Source organism: Leptonychotes weddellii, chromosome 16, assembly GCF_054177405.1.
Source record: "Leptonychotes weddellii isolate Sample4059 chromosome 16, ASM5417740v2, whole genome shotgun sequence".
Taxonomy (NCBI): domain Eukaryota; kingdom Metazoa; phylum Chordata; class Mammalia; order Carnivora; family Phocidae; genus Leptonychotes; species Leptonychotes weddellii.
The window spans coordinates 35712364-35733069 of record NC_138384.1 but is presented as its reverse complement, the minus strand read 5'-3'; the positions used below and the strand labels follow the sequence as shown (position 1 = coordinate 35733069).

The 20706-nt window shown below is 42.9% G+C and overlaps 1 protein-coding gene and 1 non-coding gene across 7 annotated transcripts in view; both read right to left on the bottom strand.

Annotated features, from left to right (window-relative positions):
• The window catches only part of TDRD12 (tudor domain containing 12), a 68001-nt gene extending 55848 nt beyond the window's left edge, over window positions 1-12153 (bottom strand). For 2 of the 6 annotated variants that reach the window (XM_031034070.2, XM_031034074.2), the window contains exons 1-3: window positions 11998-12150; window positions 2966-3124; window positions 937-1073 (exon numbers count right to left, since the gene is read on the bottom strand). In XM_031034070.2, the coding sequence (XP_030889930.2) occupies window positions 937-1073; window positions 2966-3124; window positions 11998-12021 (320 nt within the window). In that variant the 5' untranslated portion in view covers window positions 12022-12150. Of the gene's footprint in view, window positions 1-936; window positions 1074-2965; window positions 3125-8214; window positions 8563-11997 lie in introns of those variants that run through there. The other 4 variants (XM_031034077.2, XM_031034078.2, XM_031034069.2 and 1 more) reach the window with 4 other exon arrangements.
• Window positions 12154-20350: 8197 nt separating this feature from the next.
• LOC145717724 (U6 spliceosomal RNA) lies at window positions 20351-20457 on the bottom strand. The gene has a single exon (XR_014141121.1). It is a non-coding gene; the product is annotated as a U6 spliceosomal RNA (small nuclear RNA).
• Between the last annotated feature and the right edge of the window lie 249 nt (window positions 20458-20706).

Genomic DNA, 20706 nt, shown 5'->3' with positions numbered 1-20706 from the left:
TACCATTCCGGGACAGGATTTCTGGATGCCCTGTATGGGCAGCCTCACCACCTCGTCCCCACAGCTCAGAAAAAGGTGCCCCTCGAAGCCTCCCTGCACAATATTTAATCACGGGCTTCTCTTGCCCAAAACTCCAAATACTAAAAATCTTTCCAAACAATTAAACATAACATTTACTTTGATAACAATTCTGGTTATAAAGGTGCAGAATCACAGGCTAGAAAGGCATCTACTTTTTTTCTTAAGTATCTGCGAATTCCCAATGTCTGAGAAGCCCTTCTGCCATGAAATGCTTTACTCTTATCGCAAGAATACTCTTTTGGAAGAAGAGTCCTCACATTAATTATTAAACTGATATCCTCTTACTCTGGGACGGAGTATGAAAAATTACCACAAACACAAAAGCTGACGTGTTGCTAGTGTTTTCTAATGAGCAGTTAATGGGTGCTCCTGGAGCCAATGAGGGCTGCTTCGGAACCGTCTCCCCACCTTAAGTCACTGTGGGTCACACCCTCACTCTGCTAAGGAAAAGGACCCAGAGTACTTGAACAGGGGCTCTGCTCCCCGCTACCTGAGGCTGTACCAGCACACACCCCTTCTGTGGGGACCACATGACCTTCGGCTTCCAGGTAGTGTCCTTCCTGCAGCCCAGCCTCTGGAAGGACCCATCACAGGAACACGCTGAGAGTGGGAGGCCGGGTGAGCACCTGCCCCTTGGAAGGAAGGTGGAAGGAGAGCCCAGCTGCCCCGGGTCCTCACTGGAACCACCAGCCCCTACACTGACTGCGTGTAGAACTGGAATCTGCAAGTCGTCCCCATGGGAAGCGAAGAACATTCCAGTTCTCTGACCTCTATCCTCTGTGAAAACTGACCCTCTCCTTTAAAACTGATATCCGTCTCCCTAAAGAGCGTGAGGCGAAATAAATACGTACGTACTTTTTAGATTTCACTGGGATGTACTTGGCAAAATCCACAAGGAAACATTCTGCCAGGTAATGGTCTGCCGAAGACACAATGGACTTAATAACAGCCCTGCACCAGCACTTCAGTTCCTGACAATACACCACACAGACCTACAAAATAAAAACCTCGGCATTAAAACCCTCAGTCGCAGGAGAGAACGAAAAGGCACCCCCAAACCATCTCAGCCCACTTTCTACCTGCCGGAAGAGGAAAGGTGGGGGAGGAGGCTGGGGCTGCCCACGTTGACCCCCACTGGACAGTAAACTGAGCACAGGGCACCCATCCTACTTCAGGCTTCTCTTACTCCACTCATGCTGACTCCTTAACTAAGGACAGGGTTTTGAAAGTAAAATAAGGAAAATGCAGTCCCACCTTAGGGAAACTGCCCGGCAGGAGTGACAGCTGCCTGGCGTCCCGACTGTCCCACGGGACTGCGACCCAGACCGGCAAACCACACGCCGACCACAGGCCCCGAGGGGAGAGCGCCGCGCCTGACGGGGAAGGGGCGAGCCGAAGGGAGACCACCGCGCTTGGGAACTGAAGCTGGACGCCACGGAGGAGCCACTTGGCAAGGGATGGGCTCTTGGGAGCCTCCCATAACTCCAAAGTCAAATAACTGGAGAGAAATCTTGCCAAAGGATGGAGGGTATTTCTGTTTAATGCTCAAGTCAAAGCAACTTGTAGGAATGGTGTAAACAGGTAATTGTTCACGAGGCCAAGCTGGTTTTGAACTGGTGGCTTACAAGGCTTCCACCAAGCCAACGTAGGGCAATTTAAGCACCAAGAACAATGATTACAGCTGATGGACTATATTAAAAACCATGAGGTTCAATACAGTACTTTAAAAATGAAAAGGAGGAGAGAAAAACAGCAGAGACCTCTGGACGCCTGTGTACACAGCTGGGCACGAACGCTGGTAAGGGAAAGAATCAAGCAATGCGTCTACCTTTCCAGCATGAACTGCAGGATATCAGGGTAGCCTAATCATCTTAATAGAGGAAGGAAAGTTCCCTGCAGATGAATTCCGGCTCAAGAACACAGAAGGAACGTGAAAGCGACCATTTTGGAAGCTTAAACAGAAGGGCTGCTTCGGGCCGTGCTGGTCACGGGATGGTGCCTCCCCTGCAGGAAAAGCCGACGGGCACCACCTTGAGGGAGGACTCAGGTGTCGCCCTCCGAATCCGCTGGGCTTTGCCAACAGTGATATTACCTCCCAATCCAATGCAAGGTGAAGCTCACAGCCCAATCACTCTGAGGGGGGGAAAAGGTGACCCTAAATCTAATCAAAGCTTTAACTACCAGTCCACATAAAATAAAGGGGACAGAGAGAAAGTTCAGCACCACCACAAGGAGGCACTCAGGCTCTCCAAAATGTGGAATATTTTAAAAGGACAGCTCACCGGGTTTCCTGTCAACAAGTCAATGGTATGGAAAAAAATAATAAATGTTAATGAAGTTTTTTTTTGAAAGGGGGAAGGAATTCAAGTTATTTCTAATGTTTCTCATAGTTTATAAACCTTTCCCAGTAGAAAAATTCAAACTCTTCTGAAAAGTGACTGACCTGCAGAGAGAATCAGACAATGGTCCCGGGAACCAAGGTGGCAATAAAGGAAGAAGGGGCTGTGATGTGAGGCAAGGAAAATAAACAAGCAGGAGTTGGCCAAAGTCACGGGCAGCAAAAGGGAGGCCCCCATGCCCCCTCGGCTGAGGCCCCCACACCTGTGACAGATCTAGAATACATCTAGAATAGCCCTCAGTTCCCAGCCCCAGGAGGATGGCCCAATGCCTGACTTTGGACGACATTCCATCTGCTGCTGCCCCACATGAATCTTCTACCACCTTTGCTTTCCAAAACCAGCCCAAATCTTGTGCAGCCAAAAGAACCTAACACAAAGCAATGATTATGTGCAATTAAAATACTCTAAAAGCTTTTACTGCCAAAATGTGTACATTTTAAGTAGTATTTCAAGACACAGTGCTTACAGCACACTTAGATACATACCTGCCCTTCTTCCAACATTAACGGTTTTATTTCTATATCTTGACACATGCTATTATAGAAGTCATTCATGGCACTATTTAGTTTTTGGTAATCAACTTCATGATCTAAAAACGGACTACATCCTTTTATCATAACCCAGAAGCATCCTGGATCTTCAATCTGTAAAAATTAAAAAAAAAAAAACAAAACAATGCATGGTTTAAAAAGCAGAATCATAAAATAATAAACCTTAGAGGCATGATACCTGTTACTAATTTAAGCGATCTAACAAATTCTAGAGGAGTACCTCTGTCTTAAAAAATCAGACCAAAGGTAAAAAATAAAAGACTGTCAATATAGATCAAACCATCACACTTTACACCTTAAACTCATATGATGTTAGATACCAATTATATCTCAATTAAGCTAGATAAAAGATAAAAGATGCAAAGATAAAACTCTAAAACATGTTAAAAATTTAAAAAAATATAACATCAGTAATTTTTAATTATGTGCTGTGACTCGAAAAGCAGAGATCAATGCCCTCCATCTCCTCTACTTTAATTTTAATTTTTTAAAAAGATTTTCTTTATTTGAGATAGTGTGCGAGAGAACACAAGCAGGGGGAGGGAGAAGCAGACTCCCCACTGGGCAGGAAGCCCAACGTGGGGCTTGATCCCAGAACCCCGAGATCATGACCTGAGCCGAAGGTAGACGTTTAACCGACTGAATCACCCAGGTGCCCCATCTCCCGTATTTTTTAAATATGCATAATAAAATACAAAAGCAAAGTCCCATGTTTGCGATATGCTATGTCTTTTGTAAAAAAGAGAAGAAAATATGAATGAATACATGTATATTCTGTTCATATTAAAAAAAAATGATGGCAGATAAACCAAAACAAATATAAGTTATCACCTATAGAAAGCCAGGAATAGAAGGGACAGGGATGAAAGTCAGACTTCTCTGAATGTATCTTGATATAGATCAGTGTCATTAGAGACCAAGATTTTCATCATTAGAGAGATTAGATGCAACATAAAAAGTTAAATGTGAGTTGAAAATATCAGTAGGAACTCCTAACTCTGCCTACTGAAAGGACCTAAAAGCAATGACATCCCAAGACTTTGGATCCGAGGTACCAGGTGGCAGGGGAACAGGTGTTCACGTTAGTATTCTATTTTTCTAAATATTTGAATATTTTTAAAATAAAAAGTTGGGGAAAAAAAGAACAATGGGCCATTCTGGTTCCAGATCATGGCAGAGTCATTTACATGGACTAATCCACCTGCAAGTAACAATGATCAGCCCAGGAAAAAATACAAAATAACAAATATGAAGGCACTGAAGAGAAGAGAAACCGCAGGGACCAGATGCTTTGCAAGGAGGATGGGTCCTGGGTGAGATCCACGTTTCCTTACAGCTTTTCCAGCCCAGGACGACGGACTGCAACTCAGGCAGAAAGCCGCAGTGTTGTGGCTTGAGGAACCAGAGAAGGGACGCTGAGGAGAGAAATTCTGAAAGAGCCGCCACGGGGAGAGCCAGGTCCTTGGCAAGCCCGCACGGCACAGTGAGGGCCCGGCCGTCCAGAGGAAAGCGACCTCGAGAAGGCGGACAGAAACACCAGTTTTAGCTGCTGCCTGACAGAAGAGCAAACTCATGGCATGTCACCTCCCAAAACCTCTGCACCGAGAGGCCCCGTCCCGAGGATGGCCCTGGCCCCTCTCAAATGCGTGCCTGGGGAAGCTCAAGGCTGCCAGGGGAACCCACCGTCTGCAAACAGAGACCCTCAACCTCCCTTTCTGTGAGCATTTCCTCAAAAGGGCTGACAGGCGTCAATCCTCCCCGTCCCTTTGAGATGTGTCTGTTTCTCCCGCTGCTCAGGAGTACATCTCGAGGGCCTGAAAGCTGAGACTGCCTCCTGGAACCCGCTTCCTCGGCCAACAGGCACTGACCGGTCCTTGGTGGCCCTCATATCCCTGGAGCCCCTCCCCTCCTCTTCCTCGGTCTTCCCTCAAAATGCTCGGCCCCCTCTGCCCTTCCCCAGCTCCTGCCCCTACTCCCGGGCAGCTAATGCTCTAGCCAATGTCTGCCTTTGTTTGTCCTTGGCACCCATCACTGGGAAACAGTCTGCAGTGGGAGCCCGGCCAAATTTACGAGGCTCAGTAGGCACCCTGACGTGCCACGCCTGCAAACTCCAGACCGCACTCCTGGACAGAGTGTGCTCTAGCAAAAGCAAACAGGGGCTTGAAGAGGATTAAACCAAGCCTCCCAGATGGTGGATGCAGCGAGTGACTGAAGCATAGGTCAACACTCTTTACCGCAGCTGCAATATCCCGTGTGGCAGTTACTAGCCATGCAGAGATGAAAATGTGATGTGTGGCCAAGGACAAAAGCAGTCAGTAGAAGTGAACCCAAGACCGCCCAGAAGTTGACATGAACAGGCAAGGACGTCAAAGCAGCTATGAGAAATATGCTGAACAACTTAAGGACAAGATGGTTGTGGTGAGGTCGTGTGTTTACTAAAGAGGAGGGTCTCACCTAAGAAATGGAAACTCTAAAACAAAAACAAAAAACAAACTTTGGAAAAGATAATTCCTGAACTAAAAAGTAAAACATACTAAAAAAAATGTTACTAGTGGCGTGCTCACTACTCCTATTCAACATCGTACTGGAGGCACTAGTCAGTGTAACAAAGTAAGAAGAAGGATGTCAGCAAGACTGGAAATGAAGAAAGAAAATGTCTCTATTTACAAACAGTATCTCCATAGAAAATCCTAAGGAACCTACAAAAAATATATTAGAACCAGTAAGTGGCTCTAACAAGGTTCCAGGGTATAAAGGCATATAGTACATTCAATAGTACATCTATAGTCCAGCAATGAAAACTGGAAATTTAAATTAAAAAAACAGCACCATTTTCAACCGTGCCAAAAAACAGGATTACTCAGGAATGAACCTAACAAAATATATGCAAAATGTGTGTGTTGAAAGGAACACAAACTGATCAAATAGATCAAGGAAGGCCTTTAATGCCAGTATACTGGGTTCATGGATTAAGATGTTGATTTTTCCCACAATGATCTATAAATACAACTCAGTTCCAGCAGGAATTGAGAAATCAGTGAACTCCCTATGAAATTCTTATTGGAAAGGCAAAGGAACTAGAATGGCCCAAATAACTCTGGAAAAGAACAACATAGTTGGAAGACTCATACCACCTGATTTCGAGACTTACTAAAAAGCTACAGTAATTGGAATTGTGTGCTACTGGAGAAAGCACAGACAAAAACCAACAGAACAGAAACAGACCCACACATATGCAGTCAATTGAGTCTCAATAAAGGCACAAAAGCAACTGGGTGGAGAAAGAGTAATTTTTAACAAATGATACTAGAACAATTAGTTATCTGTATGCACAAAAGTTAACTTTGATCCATCCTTTATTCCAGATACAAAAATTAACTCCAATGGATCCTATATCTAAATGTAAAATATAAAACTATAAAATTTCTAAAAATACATGGGGGAAATCTTTGTGACTGTGGGTTAGGCAAAGATTTTAGATATAACACCAAAAGTATACTTTGTACAAGCAAAAATTGATAAATTGGACTTAATCCAAATTAAGAACTGCTCGTTGAAAGACGTTAAGAGAAAGAAAAGTCATAAACTGGGAGAAAATATTTGCAATCACATCCAACAAGGAACTTCATCCACAATATATAAAGTGTAAAAACTCAGTAACAGAATGACCAACTAGAGAAATGGACAGATCCAAACAGACACTTGACCAAAAGAGTGGAAGGATGGCAAACAAGCACACGGAAAGATAATTAACATATCATTCGTCATTAGAAAATGCATATTAAAACCACAACGAGATACTACTACACACTAAACATTACCAGAATGGCTGAAATCTAAAAAACTGACCACATCACGTGCTCGTGAGGATGCAGAGCAACTAGACATTTTTTTTTTTAAGATTTTATTTTTAAGTAATTTCTACACCCAACATAGGGCTCAAATTCACAATCCCAAGGTCAAGAACCCCGATTATAGGCGCCCTGCAGCTAGAACTCTTACACATTGCTGATGGGAACCCGTAATTGTACCGTCACCGTGGAAGATTTTCTCATGAAGTTAGACAGGTAATCCAAGCCTAGTTATTTATCCATGAAATGGAACTTGTGTTCACACAAAAACCTGTCTGTAAAGGTTACAGCAGCTTTATTTATAATCTCCCCAAACTGGAAACAACTCAAAGGGCCTCCAGCTGGTGACAATACAAACAAATCTGCATATTCATACAATGGACAACAACTCAGCAGTAAAAAGGAAGACATCGTGATTCACGCAACGACCTCGGGGCAGGCGGGTCTCAAATGCATACACTAAGTCAGGGAAGCCAGATGCAGAGACTCTGTCCTACTGCGTGATTCCGTGCGCACATTTCCATTTTTACGACATCCTGGAAAAGGCAAAGCTAACAGGGAAGATAAAGATCAGTAGTTGCAGGGGATTTGGAGAGGGGCAAAGAAAGGACTACAAAGGAGTATAAGGTAATGGAGGGATGACAGACTGCTCTCTGATTGTGGTGCTGGTTACAGGACTGCATGCATTTTTCAAAATGTCACAGAATTCTACATGAAAAATGATGAAGTTTACCATATATAAATCATACCTCAATTTAAAAAATAGTTTATGGGTTAAAAAAAAAGAGGGGCACCTGGGTGGCTCAGACAGTTAAGCGTCTGACTCTTGGTTTTGGCTCAGGTCATAATCACAGGGTTGTGAGATCGAGGCCTGCTCTAGGCTCTGCGCTCAGTGGGGAGTCTGCTCGATATTCTCTACTTCTGCCCCTTCCCCCACCTGCATTCGCGCATACGCGCACTCTCTAAATAAAATCTTAAAAAAAAAAAAAAAAAGATGTGAAGCAAACATGGCAAAATGTTAAAAAGTTTGACAAAGCTAAGTGGTGGATGTCCAGGTGTTTATGATTATATTTTTTAGACTTCTTGGTATGTCCAGAATATTTCCTGATAAAAAGTTAGATTTTAAATTATTTTTAATCACAGGAATGATTTTAAAAGCTTCTTGTCCTCTGATGTGATATTGCCCATGCAGTATTTTTACTAAAAATGCCTAACTGAACATAATCATGAAGAAACAGACAAATCCGAAATGACTGATATTTTGCAAAGCAACTGCCCTTGTTCTTCAAAATTTCAATGACATCAAAGACACAAAAAAGCCAGGGAACTGACCTAAATTAAAGGAGACTAAGAGGCCATGACAACTAAATGCAATGTACAATTTTTGATTGGATCCTGGAGCAGAAAAAAACAAGTTTTAGAAGACATTTTGGGACAAATGGAGAAATTTGAACAGAGACTATGTATTATGGTACTGGATCAATGTTAAATTTCTCAAGTGGGGTAATTACATCATGATGATGTAAGAGAAAGTCTTGGTTCTTAGGAAATACATGTGTAAGGAGTTAGAGTTCTCAACTCATTCTCAAATGGTTCAGCAAAAAAGCAAATAATTTTATATATACTATTTATAAAGAAATATGCAGGTCAACAAAATGTTAATAATTAGGGTGTAGAGAATATGGTTATTCTCAATATGGTTTTTGTAACTTGTTTTTATATTTGAAAGACTTCAAAACAAAGTTGGAAAGATGCTTTAAAATTTTTTAAGGCAGGGGCACCTGGGTGGCTCAGTCGTTCAACACCTTCGGCTCAGGTCATGATCCCAGGGTCCTGGGACCGAGCCCCACGTTGGGCTCCCTGCTCGGCCAGGAGGCCTGCTTCTCCCTCTCCCGCTCCCCCTGCTTGTGTTCCCTCTCTCTGGCTCTCTGTGTCAAATAAATAAATAAAACCTTTAAAAAAAAAAATTTTTTTTTTAAGGCATCATAGATTCTTTGAAGTTGCCAGAATATTTCATTTTTTAAAAAAATATTGCCTCTAGGGGCGCCTGGGTGGCTCAGTCATTAAGCGTCTGCCTTCAGCTCAGGCCGTGATCCCAGGGTCCTGGGATCGAGCCCCACATCGGGCTCCCTGCACTGCCGGGAAGCCTGCTTCTCCCTCTCCTACTCCCCCTGCTTGTGTTCCCTCTCTCGCTATGTCTCTGTCAAATAAATAAATAAAATCTTAAAAAAAAATAAAAATAAAAAATATTGCCTCTAAAACCTCTAAACTGTAGGCCAGATTCAGTTTTACCAGCTAGGAGAACATGTGCTTTACTGGGAGGGGGTGGGTGCACTAGGATAGGGAGCCCCCACCTCTGACACTGTCTGCTTCCAGCCAAGGCTATAAAGCAATACTGCCCACACTGTAATCACCCTCACACATTTTTTCGCCTACATTGTCTGTTGTATTTCCATTAGAAAAACATCATCTATATAAAATTTTGGTCCGGGGCGCCTGGAGTGGCTCAGTCGTTAAGCATCTGCCTTCGGCTCAGGTCATGGTCCCAGGGTCCTGAGATCGAGCCCCACGTAGGGTTCCCTGCTCCACAGGAAGCCTGCTTCTCCCTCTGCCACTCCCCCTGCTTGTGTTCCCTCTCTCGCTGTGTCTCGCTCTGTTGAATAAATAAAATCTTTAAAAAATAAATTAATTAATTAAATAAAAGTTTGGTCCACTTTCTTCTCCTTTACCCCTACCATTCAAACTTGAATACTTAAATTTTATTCAAATAAAAGCAGAATCATTTATCTGGCAAGATAACAATATTTCGCATCATTACTAGGATTTAATTGAATTAGGTGTGCTTTTTATTATTTCTCAGGAATGATTAACCCATCTTTTCTTTGTTATTTCCTACGTTGTTATTCCCCTTTACTTTTTTACTTCCCTGAGCAATAATGTCATGAGTGTCTCATTTTCCACATTCTGTAGTATGAGTGTGTCCAAGTCTGATCTTTAATTTCTGTTCAATTCCCCTTCGTGTATGTTGGTATTTCCATAATAACTCCAGATATTTTAGTCAAACTTCAACTCTCCAACATCGATTGTAAAAATTAAGATGTTCATTTTAAAACGCTGTGACAATTCCAAACGGAACAGGAAGACCTGGCCCACTCAGAGTCATGCTGACGTGAGAGGTCCTCGGACCTTCATTCTCAACACGGCCTCCTCTGGGTAGGAAAACCACTCTTGAAATACTGTTTGTGGATTCCACGGACAGTACTGAAATTGTGTGTGTGAGCCAGAGGAACAGCTGCTTTACCCCATTAGTGACATCACAGCCCGCAGCTTTCAGAACATCACCTGTGTCTGCCACCCCTCCCTGGCACAAGCTGTCCAATTGAAGGGTCCACGCCTCGCTGTCCAGAAATGTCAACAGTCCTGCTAGAACACAGCTTGACTCTAAGACCAATGGCCCTGGGGCTTTTCCGGCGCCCATCACCTTTCTTATCAAAGATGCCATGGCTAATCTTTCTCTCCCGTAGCCCTTCTCCCGGAGCAAGTCCATAGACGCCAGTCCCACTGTGTCTCACCGCACTCTGCCCAACTCATCCCTGACGTAATGGCATGTTGTCTGGGCTGCTTTCTTAATACATTATTTTTAATCAACACCTTTTTCTTCATTAGACTCATCTTAACAGACTTGTAATGCTAGTTCTGTTTTTATTTCTAAAATCTATTACAACAAATATTAACTATTAAAATTTAAAAATAATTTTTAATAGTAATTTTAATTGTGGTAAAATACACAAAAAATTTACCATTTTAACCATATTCAGTGGCATTAACCACATCCATCACCACCATCCATTCCAAAACTCCTTTCAGCTTGCAAAACTGAAACTCTACACCCTTTAAACAATAATTCCCCACACCCCTTTCCCCTCAGCCCCTGAGCAAACGCCCTACTTTCTGTCTCTATGAATGTAAGTACTCTAGGACTCTCACAGAAGTAAATCATACAGTACTTGTCCTTTTGTATCTGGCTTATTTCACTTAACAAGCGATGGTTCATCCATGTTACAACATGTATCAGAATTTTCTTTGCTTCTAAGGCTGAGTAATATTCCATTATATGTACAGACCACACTTTGCTTCTCCATTCATCTACTGATGGGCACTTGGGGGAAAAAAATTTATCCATGTAAAAGCTAAATTAACCTGGAGCACTATCACTGGTAACCTGCACCACACTTAGAGAACTACTCCTATATTGTATTAAAATTTGCTGAGGATAAACAGGTAAGAACCAAAATATAAATTACGTAAGACCTAAATTAAGAGGAGCGGGAAAATTGATGGTTTTTTAAAATCCCATCATTTGGTACGTTCCTCTCCTCTGCCCACAGAAGCATGGGTTTTTTTTGTTTTGTTTTGTTTTGTTTTTTAATGATTTGTATTTCCTTTTCCCAGAGACCGAAACCCACCTGCTTTGCTCTGGTTTGTAAACTCCTCCCTCCAACTAACCTTGCGAACACGCCATGCCTTCCGTCTCCTGCATCTTACCTGAGACACGAAACTGCAGCTGCCGGCGGCCCCACCTGCCTTCACGCCGCTCCGAGGACTGAGGATCGGAGCCCCGGGGCGCACGCGTGAGGAGGGGGCCGCCAGAGTTTCAGGGCGCGAGCGAGCAGGGTTTCCGCGTGAAGCCGGGATGGGCGTGTGTGGAGGGGTGGTTGCGACGAGGGGCCCCTTAGTGGGGACCCACTGGAGAGGACCCCTGTCGGGCGAGGGGACCAGGTGAGGGTCCCCATGTCCAAGGACCGGGGGCCCAGAGGGCTCTCCGCCAGCACCTCCCGGGCCGGGTGAGCGTGGGAGAAGGGGTTACGGTCCGTCCTGCCCCCTAAGATTGCAGAGTTAGTAAATGAGTTTCGGACGAACTGGTAACTTTTTACTGTGTTCCAAAAAATACATGGGCACACCTGAACTGAAATCTCGTGTTGTGGATCTGCAATCGGGGGTCCGGGATCCCATCTGGCAACCCACGCATGGGTCCGAAGCCCCGCGTGGCGTGACCAGCCGGGGCGGCCCCTGCGCGGGGAGAGGGCGGCCGGCCAGGGCTGGGCGCTCGCTCACCTTCAGCACCAGCACCTCGAGCATCTTCCCCGCGCGTCGCTCGCCGCCGGAGGACCGGCGTGGGGAGACAAGCGCCGTCGCGGCCGCGTCCCTTCCCGGGTCTTCCCGTCGCCACTCACTACTCGGAAGGCACTCTGCGGGGGCCCCCGGCGCGCCCAGCTCTGGCCCCGGGCCCCACAGGCCCGCCCGCTGCGCACCACCCGCGACTCTCCGCGCCCTCCCAACAGGACGCCGCCAGGGGCGCGCTCGGGGCTCGGGCACCGCGCCCCCGCGCCCGACCCCGGCCGCGCAACCTCGAGGCTTCCAGAAAGCCCGCGCTGCGCCAACGGCCTGAACAACTGCCGGCCGCCCTGCGCAAACGCCGGGTGCGGCGGGGCGGGGCGGGGCGGGGCAGGGGCGCTGGGAGGAGACACGCAGGGGTCGCACAGCCGGCGGCGCCCGGCGTCACGTGGTTCTCCCCCCACCCAGGCGTCTCACCCGTCTCGAATCAGTTCGTGGTTGACGGGCAGAGGTCTCGCCGAACCCGCCTCCACTTGGTGGCCCTAAGGGTGAAAAAGAGGCACAGCCGGTCATTAATACAAGGGTGGGGAGTGGGAGTTGGGGGGGAGGGGGCTCCTGGCAACATCCCCTCCCCACCCACCCACCTCCGCTTCCTGCTTCGGGTCCCAGATTTCCTCCCACCTGGCCGTCAGCCGGCAGGGCTCCCCCAGACTCTGTCACTGGTCATTCTGGTCACCAAACTGCAGCCTCCTGAGCCGAGCTCTTCCCCGCACGTGTATTTGTTGTTGTTGAGGCACCGAAGAGTTCTCTAAATTTTGAACACCTGGACGCCTCAGTTTTTCTCACCTAAAAAATGACACTCACAATTAGATGGGGTCACACTCTGAAATAAAGGATACCCAAGACGCACTCAGGGAGGGTTAGCTTTCATTACTCCAACACTTAAATAAGCCAACAAACAAGAAGAAAAATGAAATCAAAGGAACCACTGGGCGCCTGGGTGGCTCAGTTGGTTAAGCCACTGCCTTCGGCTCAGGTCATGATCCTGGGGTCCCAGGATCAAGTCCCGCGGCGGACTCCCTGTTCAGTGGGGAGTCTGCTTCTCCCTCTGACCCTATCTCCTCTGGGGCACTCTCTCTCTAAAATTAAAAAAAACAAAGGAACCACAGCTAAAATAAATAAATGATAAAAATGCCAGGCCTATGTGGTTTTACAGGTGAATTCTTCAATATCTTGACTCTGAAAAAACAAAGAATTTTAAGCCCATGTCAAAAGGCATTAATTTGCTAGTAAGGGGAACCAAAAGATGGCAAAAACAAATTGCACCAGTTTTAAGAGAGCATGGCAATTGTGGGGTTCTGAGAAACAATGCTCACAAAAGCGTCCAGTTTTGGGCGCCTGGGTGGCTCAGTTGGTTAAGCGACTGCCTTCGGCTGGGGTCATGATCCCAGGGTCCTGGGATCGAGTCCCGCATCGGGCTCCCTGCTCTGCGGGGAGCCTGCTTCTCCCTCTCCCACTCCCCCTGCTTGTGTTCCCTCTCTCGCTGTGTCTCTCTCTGTCAAATAAATAAATAAAATCTTTAAAAAAAAAAAAGTGTCCAGTTTTAAAATTTTGTTAGATTTCACAAGGTCAAGCAACATCATCTGCTTAAAGTCTCAGGCAGGAGAATTTTAGAGGAGAGGTGTGTGGACCTCCAGTCAGGAGGAAAACACAACTGCTGAGTACATGAAGTTCACCTGTTGCTGAATAGGACTAACCAGGCTTCACCTCCAGTGGAGGCACCTGGCAGGACCAACAAACCTGAAAGCTCCAGACCTTGTCAAAAAGAGGTGTGAAAGGACCGGATCTTTTATATACATATTTATTTATTTTATTATAAATATTTTTTTATATATTACATATATAAATATATATAAATTTATATATATATTTTTAAGTATTTCATTTATTTGACAGAGCAGGAGAGAGTGAGAGAAAGCACAAGCAGGGGGAGCAGCAGAGGGGCAGGGAGAAGCAGGGAGCCCAATGCCGGGCTGGAGCCCAGGACCCCAGGATCATGACCTGAGCTGAAGGCAGACACTTAGCCGACTGATCCACCCAAGGGCCCCAGGATCAGATCTTATTTAAACAGGAGGTCCCAGAAACAGTTCCCAAGCCCCAAAGAAAATGCAGATGTCTCCCAGTTCTTATTGTGCGGTCAACATTTCTTTTTCTTTTGACTAGAACCCATGCTACAATATGATGTTTTCCAAACTTTTTCACAACACATCTCACAGAAAATGGAAGTATTTCTCCATCGCGCTTCCTAGTCCCCTTGAGGCTGAAAGGGATCAGTATCTGTACCTGTAACCTGTCTCCCCCCCATACCCCCACTAGCTAGTGGGAAGCCTTGTTTCAGAAATTACTCCACAATAAGTAAGTCATGGGTATGTGATGTACAGCATGGTGACTATAGTTAATAATACTGTATTGCATATTTGAAAGTTGCTAAGAGAGTAGATCTTAGAAGTTCTCATCACCAGAAACCAATTTTTTTTAACTATGTATGGGGACAATTAGACTTATTATGGTGATCATTTCAAAATATATACAAATATCAAATCATTGTGTTGTACACCTGAAAGTAATGTAATACATTGATTATATCTCAATAAAAAAAATTACTCCACAGGGGTGCCTGGCTGGCTCAGTGGGTGAAGCATGTGACTCGATCTCGGGGTTGTGGATTTGAGCCCTTACATTGGGTGTACAGATTGCTTAAAAACAAAATCTTAAAAAAAAATTACTCCATAACATAATAAGATGAAAAGGCTCTCAGTGCATTTTCATAAGGCAGTTAAGTCCTGAGATATTAAAACCCGACAAAGATAACACAAAGAACTGCAGACTAATTCCACTTCTCAACATAGGTGCTGAAATCCCAAATAAAATGCTACCAAGTAAACCCATGACCAAAAAAAAAAAAAAAAAATTCAAGGTCTACACTTCTCTAGTTCTGTCAAATAAATACATAAAATCTTCAAAAAAAATTTTAAAAAAATAGTCTCATCATTTTGACAAAAAGGAAAGAAAAAGAAGTTTGGCCCCAAAGCTGGCTTAATCATTTGTCAGTTGATTTTAAGAAAAGAAATTGTTTTGCTTTTATTTCTTAAACGTTTTGCATCAATTGAGAGAGTGGATGTTACGGTCATGGCATCATAACCCAAAGATAGAAGCCTGGTGCTTGCCCAGTGTTTTTCCCAGACACCTCAGTTATCTTCCATGGACTTGATCTGTCTGTCAGAGAATGCCTTGTTCATGGTTCCCACTAATATTATACATCTGTCAGATTATCCCTGTTTCTAATGTATTTTTTAAAAGATTTATTTATTTATTTATTTGACAGAAAGAGATAGCGAGAACAGGAACACAAGCAGGGGGAGTGGGAGAGGGACAAGCAGGCTTCCTGCTGAGCAGGGAGCCCAACGTGGGGCTTGATCCCAGGACCCTGGGATCACGACCCGAACCGAAGGCAGATGCTTAACGACTGAGCCACCCAGGTGCCTCTCTTATGTATTTTTAATAGCTCAATATTGTGCTCGCTTCGGCAGCACATATACTAAAATAGCTCAATATTGTGTTACTCACTGCGAGAAGGTTCTCACATCTCCATTTTGAACTATACACTATCAAACTAAAATTAACCGTTGTCCCATTTACTGCTTTGTTCGTTGATACTTCATCTGATTAATACCCTCTAAGCTTTTCTTGTTTTTTCTTTTTACTTTTAGCCCTCCCACAGAATTGTTTTAAATGACAGGTTTAGTTTTCAGTTTGAGATATAGTTGACGTATAATATTGTATAAGTCTAAAGTGTATAATATAGTGATTTGATATATGTATATATTATGAAATATAGTAACTAAACAGTAGGTTTAATTAACACCTGTCACCTCACAGAGTTACAGTATTTTCCTTGTGATAACTTTTAAGATCTACTCTCTTAGCAACTTTCAAATATTAACTATAGTTCTCACATTGTACATAACATCCTTAGAACTTAATTATCTTATAACTGGAAGTTTGTACCTTTTGACTACCTTCACTAATTCCTGCACCACGCACCACCCACCTCTGGCAACCAAAAATCTGATCTCTGTTTCTATGGGTTTGGTGTTGTTTTGTTTTGTTTTTTAGATTCCACATATAAGTGAGATCATACAGTATTTGTCTTTCTCTGTCTGATTTATCTCATTTAGCATATTGCCCTCAAGGTCCATCCGTGTTTCACAAATGGCAGGACTTCCTTCTTTTTTATGGCTGAATGGTATTCCGTCATATATAATTAATTAGCATTACATATATTATATATATTAGAACATACATATTTACATATGAGTATCTGAACATAATAGTGCTCCACCTTTTTGTTAACCATTCATCCATCTATGGATAGGTTGTTTCCATGTCCTAGCTATTATAAATAGTGCTGTAATAAACACAGGGGCGCAGATATCTCTTCAGGATGGTGATTTAATTTTGGATATATCCCCAGGAGTGGGATTGCTGCATCATGTGGTTCTACTTTTAATTTTTCAGGAACCTCCATACTGTTTTCCTTAGTGGCTGTACCAGTTCACATTCCCACCAACAGTGCACAGGGCTTCACTTTTCTCCACCTCTTCATCAACACTTGCTCTCTCGTTTTTCTGATGATAACCATTCCAACAGGTGTGAGGTGATATCTCATTGTGGTTTTGATTTGCACTTTCCTATTACTGTTGTTGAGCATTTTTTCATGTACCTGCTGGCCATCTGAATATCTTCTTTGGAAAAATGTCTATTCAGATCCTTTGTCCATGTTTTAATTGGATTTTCCTGGCTGAGTTGTATGAGTTTCTTATGTATGTTGGATATTAACATTATCAGATATGTGGTTTGCCTTTTCATTCTGCTGATTGGTTTTTTTTTTGCTGTGCAGATTTTCAGTTTAATGTAGTCCCACTTGTTTTTGTTGTTGTTGTTGTTGTGTTTTAAGTGTCATCTCCAAAAAATTATTGCCAAGACCCATGTCAATAAGCCTTTTCTCTATGTTTTCTTTTAGGAGTTTTATGGTTTCATGTTTCACATTCAATTCAGCTTTTAATCCATTTCTAGTTAATTTTTATGAATAATATAAGACAGGGGTCTAGTTTCATTCTTTTGCATGTGAGTACCTGATATTCCTGACACCATTTATTGAAGAAACTAGGTTTTCTCCATTGAGTATTCTTGGCTCTCTTTTGTCAAATACTAGTTGACTGTATATGCATAGCTTTATTTCTGAGCTCTTGATTCTATTCCATTGATCTGTGTGTCTGCTTACTATGCCAGTGCCATACCATTGTGATAGCTTTGCAATATAGTTTGAAATCAGGAAGTGTAATGCCTCCAGCTTTGTTTTTCTTTCTCAGGACTGCTTTTGCTATTTGGGGTCTTTTATGGTTCTGCATGAATTTTAAGATTTTTTTTTTTCTATTTCTGCAAAAAAAAATGTCATTGAAATTTTCATAGGGATTGACTGAATCTATACATGATACGGGGTTGTGTGGACATTTTAACAATATTAATTCTTCCAATCCATGCTATCTTTTCCATTTGTGTCTTCTTCAGTTTTCATCATCAATGTTTTATAGTTTCAGTGTAGAGATCTTTCACCTCCATGGTTAAACTTATTCCTAAGTATTTCATTATTTTTGATGCTATTGTAAATGAGATTGTTTTATTTCTTTTTTAGATAATTTTTAATGTACAGAAATGCTACTGATTTTTGGGGCGCCTGGGTGGCTCAGTCGTTAAGCGTCTGCCTTCGGCTCAGGTCATGAACCCAGGGTCCTGGGATCGAGCCCCACATCAGGCTCCCTGCTCAGCGGGAAGCCTGCTTCTCCCTCTCCCACTTCCCCTGCTTGTGTTCCTGTTCTCGCTCTCTCTCTTTCTGTCAGATAAATAAATAAAATCTTAAAAAAAATGCTCATGATTTTTGTATGTTGACTTTGTATCCTACAACTTTACTGAATTTATTGATTAGATCTAAGTTTCTCAGTGGAATATTTAGGATTTTATACATACATTTTTCTAGGTATATAAAATCATGTCACCTGCAAATAGAGATAATTTTACTTTGTCCTTTCCAATTCTAATGTCTTTTACTTCTTTTTCTTGCCTGACTGCTCTGGCTAGGACTTCTAGTAGTATTATGTTGAATAGTAGTGGTGAGAGTGGGCACCCTTGTCTTGTTCCTGATCTTAGAGAAAAATATTTCAACCTTTCACCACTGAGTATGATGTTGGCTATGAGCTTGTCATCTATGGCTTTTGTCATGTTGAGGTACATTATTATTGAGTTTTTATCATGAATGGATGTTGAATTTTATCAAATGCTTTCCTGCAATTATGGAGATAATCAGGTGATTTTTGTCTTTTATTCTATTAATATGATGTGTTATATTTATTGGTTTACATTTGTTGAACCATCCTTGCATCCCAGGGATGAATCCTACTTGATCATGGTTTATGATCCTTTTAATGTGCTGAATTCAGTATGCTAGTATTTTGTTTAGAATTTTTGCACCTAGGGGCCTGGGTGGCTCAGTCCGTTAGGCGGCTGCTTTTGGCTCAGGTCATGATCCTGGGGTCTTGGGATCGAGCCCCGCATCTGGCTCCCTGCTCGGCGGAGAGCCTGTTTCTCCCTCTCCATCTGCCTGTCACTCTGCCTACTTGTGCTCTCTCTCTGTCTCTCTCTGTCAAATAAGTGGGGAGAATCTTAAAAAAAAAAAAAAAAAAAAAAAAAAGAATTTTTGCACCTATAGCGGTGCCTGGGTGGCTCTGTCAGTTAAGTGTCTGCCTTCAGCTCAGGTCATGATCCCAGGGTCCTGGGATCAATCCCCTCATTGGGCTCCTTGCTCAGAGGGGAGCCTGCTCCTCCCTCTCCCTTTCTCCCCAGCTTGTGTTCTCTCTCTCAAATGAATGAAATCTTTATTTTAAAAAAAGAATTTTTGCATCTATATTCATCAGAGATATTGTCCTGTAGTCCTTTCTTGTAGTGTCATTATATGGCTTGGATATCTGGGTAATCCTGGCCTTTTGAGTTTGGGAATAGTCCCTCTTCTTCAATTTTTTTTTGTTTAAAGATTTTATTTATTTATTCATGAGAGACAGAGAGAGAGAGACAGAGGCAGAGGGAGAAGCAGGCTCCCCGCAGAGCAGGGAGCCTGACGCGGGACTCGGTCCCAGGACCCTGGGATCATGACCTGAGCCGAAGGCAGACGCTTAACCGACTGAGCCACCCAGGCGTCCCACCTCTTCTTCAATTTTTTGGAAATGTTTCAGAAGGACTGGTGTTAACTCTTCTTTAAACGTTTTGTAAAATTCACTAGTAAGGTCATCTGGTCCTGAGCTTTTCTTTTTTGGGAGGTTTTTGGTTACGGATTCAATCTTATCTCTTATTGGTCTGTTCAGATTTTTTATTTCTTCTGGATTCAGTTTTGGTAGGTTCTATGTTTCTAGAGATTTATCCTTTTTAAGTTATCCAGTTTGTTGGCATATAGTCGTTCATAGTAGTTTCTTATGATCCTTTCTATTTCTTTGGTGTCTGTTGTAATGTCTCCCCTTTCATTTATAAATTTATTGATTTGGGTACTCTTTCTGTTCTTTAGACTAGCTAAAGGCTTGTTAATTTTGTCTGTCTCTTCAAGAGCAAACTCTTAGTTTTGTTAACCTTTTCTATTATTTGCCTGTCTCTTCACTGATTTCTGCTGTAATCATTATTTCCCTTGATCTGCTAACCTTGGGCTTGGTTGGTTCTTTTTCTAGTTAATTAGGCTTTAAGACACTTAAGAGTTTTCATATCTGAATAAATTTAGCCCATTTTTGTATATTGTCATGGTTGACATTATTCCTACTTGAATCATTTCACTGTAAGTAAGCCTTTGGCTTTTGTTTTGTTACCACTTACACTGTTTTCTATCTTTTGCATTTAGGGGTTATGTTTTGTTTTTGAATGACTTGAAAAGTGACCTTTCTATTTTTTTTAAAGATTTTATTTATTTGACAGAGAGAGACACAGCAAGAGAGGGAACACAAGCAGGGGGAGTGGGAGAGGGAAAAGCAGGCTTCCTGCTGAGCAGGGAGCCCAACACTGGGCTTGATCCCAGGACCCTGGGATCATGACCTGAGCCAAAGGCAGACTCTTAACGACTGAGCCACCCAGGTGCCCCTACTTTTCTTTTTAAAATACTAGCTACTTTTGCATTTAAAAACACTTACGTAGGTTTTTTTTTTAAGTCTTTATTTTAATCACCTGGTGCTCATCACGACAAGTGCACCCCTCAATCCCCCAAAATATGGAATGCTTCATGAATTTATGTGTCATCTGTGCACGGAGGCCATGCTAATCTTCTCTGTATTGTTCCAATTTTAGTATATATGCTGACAAAGTGAGCAGTTACACAGTTATTTGTTATCACAAAACCATATATACCACCATATAATATATAATATATATACCACCTCTTCTTTATCCACTCATCAGTCGATGGACATTTGGGCTCTTTGCATAGTTTGGCTATTGTAGATAGTGCTGCTATAAACACTGGGGTGCATGTGCCTCGTCAAATCAGTATTTTTGTAACCTTTGAGTAAATACCTAGTAGTGCAATTGCTGGATCATAGGGTAGTTCTATTTTTTTTTTTT